This window comes from Trypanosoma equiperdum, assembly GCF_001457755.1.
Source record: "Trypanosoma equiperdum strain OVI genome assembly, contig: ctg_1908, whole genome shotgun sequence".
NCBI lineage: Eukaryota > Euglenozoa > Kinetoplastea > Trypanosomatida > Trypanosomatidae > Trypanosoma > Trypanosoma equiperdum.
The window spans coordinates 14,434-22,771 of NW_027123958.1; the positions used below are offsets into that span (position 1 = coordinate 14,434).

Genomic DNA, 8,338 nt, shown 5'->3' on the forward strand with positions numbered 1-8,338 from the left:
TATGTGAAAATGAACTGAAGAGTAGTTACCTTCATGTTAACTTCCCTTCGTCTCCTGTTGCTTGCCGTATCTCTTAACCCATCGTTCAGTGCGGCACACCCTATTCAAATGATTGCCGGTTTTGCAAGCCTGCGAAAAAAGGAAGTCAATTACTTTGGTAGTGAAAAGGAGGGTCAACCCCACCCTCTGACTGCATAGATGCACTTCTATAAAGAAGGATCAAAACGACGACAAACCGCAGAAAATAATAATGATAATGGCGAACCGAGTGTATCACATGCTTTTAGTTTCGCTGCCGAGAGAGCGGTTCCTCTTCTTCCCCAATCAGCTCAGCCGTAACGGCAGTTGGGTTTACGACATACTTCACTGCCCCGCCCCGAGTTGTCACGACACGGCAGACAGCGTTCCCACAAGTGGAGCAACATCCCTCTAGAAGCGCCGGATCGCTGCGTTTGTTCACATCCCTCAAACACGTCTCTCGCCATGTCTTCGGCTTCAACAGTTCACACCGACCGCTGCGTGTCGTGCGGGTCATTTCCCCCTCAATGGGAAGCCCTCGCGCTGCAAGTGTTGCCGTAAGCGGTGACGAAATAAATTCCCTTGAAGAACTGAGATCCCCACGGTTGGAGTCGGCTGCCATCGCGCCCCTACCACGGCCCACGGCACTGCGCTGTAGGAGTCCACGCAGCTGAAGCGCTTTTGCACTTGCCGGCGCGGTAAAGCACGGCCAACCATCTTTATGTGACCCGAGAGTGCTGGCTACTGTGAAGTCATTGCTGCTAAACAGCGTGGAACTGCACTCCCTGCAATTATATGAAACAACATATCGTTCGGCATCCGTACCATTCACTGGCATTCGATGAAGTCTTTCCATAACTGCGGTTTCTCCGCCAACTGGTGTGAAGGGCGGATCCAATACGAGAGGAGGGACATCTGCTAATGTTGGGGGGCCACTTCCTTTCGCACACGGAAGCCTTTTGTGATGTTGTTCTCGCTGCTGCTGCTGCTGCCGAGCACATTCGCTCCCCTGTGGCGTGTGGCAGACATCATTAGTAAGCGAAGAAGTGTCGGCTCCACGTTTTATATGCCTTTCCCGAGCGCCCGCGAGCCACAACATGGACTGAGGAATGGGCCCTGTATGTATGCGACGGCATTTGCTGACAGCTCGGTATTTGACCGCTAGCTGCACTGTACGTCTAAACGTGTTTTGTAGATGTGAATGCATAATGAAATGCAGTGCTGCCTCAGTAGGCAAATATTTTCAAACCTTTCAGTTTTCCTCTGTGAATAATTTTGGCTTCAAATCAACCACCATCTATAAATGTCATTAAGTGTGGCGTGAAGAAGAAAAAGAGAACAGCAGTTGAGAACCACAAGGCAGGGCTCAAGCAAAATAGGGGAAAAAGAGAGAGATGCCTTATCGGAATGACCCGCATCATTGTGCATCGGGGCAGAGGCACTGCAAGGTTTTTGTCTTGTCTTAACTTTTGCGCAGGGTTGAGTAAAAGGCTACAAAAGCATCTCAATCGCAGTTGAAGCCATTCCACTTTTTCTTTTCATTTAGCTTTCTGTCGGATGAGGAGCTTATACACGATGCCCGCCTTCCTTTTCTTTTTTTTCTTTTCTTCTTTTCTGTTATTCCTCCTAGAGGTTTTAGAGATGTTACACTACTTAGTCGCGACTGGGTCAATTCTTTATAGAAATTTGTTATACGAAAGACAAGGGAATATAAATTCCCTGCAACAACTCACCTCAACTCCGAGTGACATGGCAACCTACCAATACGTAGTCACATTGCCGCACACCAACTCAAGCAGAAAAAAAATCAGAAAGAGTGAAAGAGTGTAAGAGAAAAAGAAAACAAAAAAAACACAGAGCTCGATCTGAAGGATGCTAGTCCCCTCCTCACCATTTCTTTACCCTTCAATATCTACCTTACCACCCCGTCTTTTTTTTCTTTTCTTTTCTTTTCTTTTTATGCTTCAGTTATTTACGTCGTCGGTTGTTGTGCCTCTTCGGCTGGCCACGGCTCGCATTATCGGAAGTCCCACTTCCACTACCTGTACGTTGATGATGTTGCTTGCTCTCCACCGTATGCTCCCCCCGTGGTAGTTTGGAATTACTAATCTCTTTGCGGATGAGCTGCATGAAGTTCGATTTGAAGCTATTTACTCCTTTTGGTGTCGAAATAATCGTCGTGTGCTTTTTTCCACCGCTTCCACGGATCCGAACGATACACTTCGTTGGAAGCACGTCAATCACCTGCTCGCCGTGGAGCAAATCTGCGCTGCTGCTGTTGGGAGTGAGGGCCAAAGTGTTGCTGTCCTGAGGAGCAAGCGGCTCCGCAATCTGAAAGTAAAACTTCGAAGGGACTTCCGCTGCCTCGGCCAGCACAGCTTCGGTGTTGTCTGTTTCTAACGGCAACGACTTGGAAAAGCGCCGCAATATGACATTCTCACGAGTGATGATGTCCGCCCATTGGTCCCTGTCATACACTGTCTCTGGCACTGCTGTGGTCATATCCGCCGCCCCCACTGCAGCGCTGCTCGAAATTGTGCTTTCAACCACCTGCTTTAGGCGCGCACCGACGGGTTCACGCCGAAGAATTCCTGCCGCCACGTCGTATTGCTCGCGCAGGTATTCAAGACCCTCGTCGCTGTTCGGTCCGCTGCCATCCGGCAGGAGTAAACCGGCTTCCTGCGCTTGCTGCCATGCCGTCTGTACGTATGCCTCCGCTGCTTCCAGAGCTGCCAACCGCCGTTGTTCAGAGAGGCGCCCACGAAAGACTTTATTATGTTCCACAATGGCAGTCATGGAGGTGGTGGGTACACGTGTAAAACCCCCTTTTAACACTACCCACACTGTCCCACCGCGGGTTTTGCGCCGCGGCCCCCTCGTGCGTCGGCTTTTATCGCTACTGCTTTTCCCCTTCTTACCCTTCTTGCTGTTGCTCTCCTTTTTCTTGGGCTTCTTCTCGGATGCCTTGCCGGTTCTGGGCTTGCTCGGACTTGCGCTCCCTTCTTCAGTCCGAGCGGCCGCTCGCTTTATTACACGCTGCTCTCGTGCATTAGCGCGAGCCACGTGGAAAAGCCTACCCAATTCTTGGACCAAAACCTTCTCGTCCTGAAGGGTTCTCGCACCACCGCGCCGCATCTTCCTGGGCTACTAATGGAGCGCTTGTTTTTCTGCTCTTCCTTTTTTTTAATATAATTTTACTGTTGAGGTTCAAACGAAACAAGTAAATCGAAACGGAAGTATAAACATATGCACACACGTACATATACACATGCGTAAATTCATACGTTTTGTGTATGTGTGTGTGTGTGTGTTTTAAAGCACACTTTCGACCCTCGTAGCGCCCAGGACAGAGGAGAGTCGGAACAGACGAGGTCCTCAAGCGCTTTTGGCTTTGAAGGAAACCGTAAATCAGTCAACAGAAAGTAAGCAGAAGAAAAGTATATGATTTTATTTTCTTTTGTAATTTTCTTTGTACGTGTACAAATACGCACCCTTCAATAACGGTCGTTCCCACAACAAGTTGTACGAGCGTGTTGAAATTTACAAGTCATAAATGCGGCATCATTTCACATCCGCAAGAAAAAAAAGTGGCATCGACATCTCACCTACAACTGGAAGTTCGTTCGCTGCTACTAACAGAGTGGATTCCCATGCGGCCGCTTATGCTTTGCTCATTATGTATGGATTTTCATATTCTCCCAACTAGGTTAAACGGGAAGGCGGGAGGAAAAAAAAACAAATAAAAAGTCCCAACCGCCGCTACTACGCTGCGTAATGTTGCCTCGCAAACTTCAGCATATTGCAGAAGCGCACCTTCATCTCCGTTGAGAAGCGCCCCGGCTGCTGTTGCAGAGCTGATATAAAGCCCGTCGCTTCACTTTCACCCACCAACGGTGAAAATGTTTCATATAACATCACGGAAAGTGAAGCGTCTGCGGGGCCAAGTTTATTCATGAGTGCCTTTAGCAGGAGCCCAGTCTCGCCGATGAAAAGAAGGCTCTTCGCGTCCTTGAGGTCGAAGGTAGGGGAAAACATCCGAGCAAATACAACGCGCAAAGCATCATTTAGCATGAACTTCATCCATGCTTCACCAGCAGCTCCAGTGCTTCCTTGACTACAGTCGTTGCGAAGAGGGTGGCGGCCAGCGCCGCTGCTTTCATTGTTCGTACAACATGGTTCAACGGTGGCTGTGACCTTCGTCATGATTTGAAGCGCAATCTTCGGTAGTTCCGTTTCTCCAGGAAGTTGAATTGCCGTGAGAAGCTGAACTAACAAGGCATTGAGATTGACAGACGGGAGAAAAAGAATGACGTGCGCACACTGTGCTTGCGCAGCACCATGAACGACGGCAAATAGCTGTCGATACACATCTCGCTGTTCCCGCATGGTTTCCGACACAATATCTGATTGATCATCCTCAGCGGAGAGTTCACCCACGGCACTAACTTTCTCGAGCAGAGGCGGCATAAGTTGCGAGAGTATTTCTGCCACGCAGGGGCCACTTCGGTGAATAAACTGAAGAAGGAACCGTAGGAGTTTGATCAACTCTTGTACCGCTTCCATCCACATCAACCAGTTGCTAGTGTACACAGGAACATACACCTTCATGGAGTCGAAGGGAAGTAGATGAGCCATTTGTGTGAAGTACTGCACTATACGGTCTCGTACGGATGGAGACGCGTGCCATGTACTGAATACTTCCATTACATCGGATGTAACGTTATGAAATACCTCAGCCACCACTGCCTCACCGGTGGATTCCGAAACCGAATTACCGTCTGTAGCATTATTAATTTTAATACTTTCGCTACATGCGTTGCTTCCGCTGCCGCTACTGTTTTTATTAGGGGAGGTATAAGTTGCGTTATTTACTGCGGCGCCACTACCGCTACTACCACCACCACCACCACCACGGAGCCCCTTCACCAGGGCTGTGAGAAATGATATCCCGTCCGCCACCGCCTCGGCGCAAGCGATGTTACCTACGACGGAGGCATCCCGAAGGTTTTGCCTCACGACTTGAACGACATGAAGCGTCATGGCCGTTCCTTCCGTTGCACCAGCAGCGGGTAACTGCGGCACTGTGCTCAGTAAAATTCCAATGGCCTCGTATAAATCCCGCCGGTTGCTGGGTAGGAGGTACTCCGTAGCGGCGAGGATACGTTGAAGTGCAGTAATGATATCTTGCACATGTGGCACCAAGGATGACTTGAGCACCTGCACGAGGTGACCAAATAAGTAACAAATTCGGGCGCGCACGTTCGGACTCGAGTTCATAACGCCATGTGGCATAAGCAGCAGTCGTTGAAGAAGTAGTGGTATGTAATTCCTATGGTACGTGAAAAAGACGCAGTAACGGTCCAAAACCTCGAAATAGCTTACGTGTACAACAGAGCAGGTATGCTGTGGAAGGTGCTCTGAGGTGAGCACAGCGAATATGAGTTGAGCAAACTCATTGGAGCTGTCCCGGAGTTGCTCCATGCGAAAGGATTCACCTAATTCATACAAGTAGCGCAGTGCAGCCTCAGCCTCTTCCGGGCTGCTAGCCGTATTGCTGCTGCCGCCTACTGCCGCACTAATCCCTTCACAGTTGAGGCCTCTCCCATTGCTAATGTTATCAATTCCATGCGACTTTAAATCCTTGTCCTGCCCCATCACTCCGGTCTGACCGAAACCTTCAGCAGAAGCGGTCGTTGGATCGGAGGCGCTACTAGCGGCCCGCGCAACGACTTCCCGAAGATGCGGCATTACAACTGCAGGATGATCCCTAAACAACAGCCGCATTATGTTGTGCATCTGCTTGCGGCGGTCGATGATGTCATCCATCCAAAAAGGTTCCTCATTCTCTGCCACGCCTCCTATGACCGTGTGGTCGTAAAGTGCACGAAGGAGCTGTGCTGCCTGCTCCTCACGCAGAGCAGAGGACTTGATATACATTTGGATGAATGGAATAAGTGTATCCACAACAACGTCGTGACGAATGCTTAGCAGTCGCAACAATTCCGGAACAACAACATCTAACGCTACTTGAACCTCACCAAGGAACTCCACAGACAGGTGACCATCAGGAACGAAATATGAGTGTTGTTGCTGTTGGCGCCCCTGAAAGTTCCTGCAATCCACGTTGGTGCAATCGATGCCACCTTCTGCATCTAAGCTTTCCGTGCTCCTCACACAGCTGAGTGAGGGTGGAGACGTAGCTGTTTCCGCGCTGCTGCTATTGTGGCTCATATTCGCATGGTTTCCACGAGCGCCACTCACTCCACCCCAACTGGCGTAGTTGTTGCGGTTGCTAGTGATGTGTTCATAAAGCGACAGGAACTGCATAGACACCTCCCGCACCAGTTTCGCCACCGATTCTGTAAAGTTCACATCTTCATCACTCTCTGGCGGTGCAGGTACTAAACTTACAACTCGTGGTACCGCGTCCACGACGTTGAGCTTACGCAGTGACTCTAACTTCGCAGCGGGTACTTGCTTCTTTTCTACTAACCCACACAGACACTCACATGCAGCTCCGCGAACGGTATCTGCCGAGAGCATAAAGTACAGCAGGTTGATCCACTCCGCGGTAAAGAAGAGAGAGATGTCGACCCATTCAATGTAGGTTTGCACGATGCTCATGCAAATATTTGCCAGTTCAGGCACCCGCTGTCGGCACTCACATAACGTTGCATGCCAAAATGCAGTAGCACGAGGAATGACATGTTCTCGCATGGCATCCTTTAACTCCATGTCGCGCGCTCTTTGATCGCGGCTTCTATCACTTCGCTCGCGCACTGAGACGACGCGTTCATCAATATATTCAAACAGCCGCAATATGTACAAAGTTACAGAATCGCGAATATGTTGCTGAAGGGATGCGCCACGGTTGATGAGCTCAAATGCATCATCAAAGAATGAACGCCAGCGAGACGGGAAGAACTCTTGCAATCCAGCCACCATCATTTGGGCGTGCTTATTCGCAAGGTAGTCGATAGACTGCCGTTGCCGCGTGCCTGTGGCAACACCGCTCAGAACGGTGCAGTTAACCGTAGAAGAGGAAGTTGCCGTAAGGCCTATTAACGACGCACCCGACACTGAGGTTGGCGCGTTGGATGAAAAAAAGTAGCGGTAGATAAATGAGAAGAGTGTTTTGTAGAGTTCCTCCGCCTTGGCGTCATCAACATCACGCGCAATGCGAGGAAGATGATGCATGATGGTGTTGAATGCCCAAAAACAGCACGTGTCCTGCACCGGCTCGCTATTGATGATACCAAATGCTAAGTTAAGTCCATCGGCTGTGACACGCAGTTCCATGAGATACTGCTCTGCCTCTTGCCGTTGCTGCTGCGTTACACCGGGCTGATACGTGTGGGTGAGCTCCATCGCCTGCGTGAAACTCTCCATTGAGAACACAATAGGGGAGCTCAGTTGCGACATTTATATTTTCCCCTTTCTTTTCGTTTTTGCTTGCTCAGAATCCTAAAAAGACTACCCTAAAGGCACACGAACCACTAACGACCGTTCCAACTGATATGTATATATATAAATATATATAACTATATATACACACTGCTAAAGGTAACGCGTGCAATGTGACAATAAGAGAGGTGGAGCGCTCCTTGCTCTTTCCGTCCCCCTCTTTATATATATATATATATATATTTTATTTTAGCCGCTTGATACTTAATTTCTTCTTTTTCTTTCCTTTTGTCCTGCGCTTAATATACCTGTTTATATTTCCTTAAAAGAGAAACCCTTAATTTTAGATTTACAAAATTCTACGTTTCCTCTTCTTTTTTTTTATTTTTTACTTTACTCCTCTTCCGTCCGGTGGTTCAGCCCCACGGTGCCCCTGGGCGACGTGGTGTCCTTTCCCCCTTCGTTGAAGAATACACTTCAGCAAATGGAAACAAAAACAAATACCAAAAAGAAAGAGAGAAAGAAAAAAAATAGAAAAGAGAAATACGATAAAAGATAAAAAAAAATATACACACACACGAATAAATAAATAAATAAATAATAATAATAATGATAATAATGAATAAAATAATTAACTTCCACGGGTACTCTCTTTTTCCATAAATGCGTTCTGATGATGATGATGATGATGATGATGATCGAGTAGCACTAGTACTAGTAGCTCACAGTTCATGAAGAACGGCACCAGAGAGACAATGCGATTAATAAAGAAAAAAAAAAGAGAAGCGAATTAAAAAAAAGAAAAAAGGAAGTTAACCCGAGCACATATTATGAATGACGAAAGACTGAGTGTGGGTCGCTGTAGAGGATATACACACAATTAAGCCTGCAAAAAAAGAGGGGGAGGGGGGGGGGG

At 48.3% G+C, this 8,338-nt stretch overlaps 3 protein-coding genes across 3 annotated transcripts; all 3 read right to left on the reverse strand.

The window, feature by feature from the left end:
* Positions 1–283: 283 nt before the first annotated feature.
* TEOVI_000889900 (uncharacterized protein) lies at positions 284–1,225 on the reverse strand (the record flags this gene model as incomplete). The annotated part of the gene is made up of 1 exon (XM_067223619.1): positions 284–1,225. One exon carries the CDS (start codon positions 1,223–1,225, stop codon positions 284–286), a length of 942 nt encoding a protein of 313 aa, XP_067079720.1.
* Positions 1,226–1,986: 761 nt separating this feature from the next.
* On the reverse strand, positions 1,987–3,153 carry TEOVI_000890000 (uncharacterized protein; the record flags this gene model as incomplete). Its single annotated transcript, XM_067223620.1, has 1 exon — positions 1,987–3,153. One exon carries the CDS (start codon positions 3,151–3,153, stop codon positions 1,987–1,989), a length of 1,167 nt encoding a protein of 388 aa, XP_067079721.1.
* Positions 3,154–3,780: 627 nt separating this feature from the next.
* TEOVI_000890100 (exportin-T, putative) lies at positions 3,781–7,440 on the reverse strand (the record flags this gene model as incomplete). The annotated part of the gene is made up of 1 exon (XM_067223621.1): positions 3,781–7,440. One exon carries the CDS (start codon positions 7,438–7,440, stop codon positions 3,781–3,783), a length of 3,660 nt encoding a protein of 1,219 aa, XP_067079722.1.
* Positions 7,441–8,338: the final 898 nt, after the last annotated feature.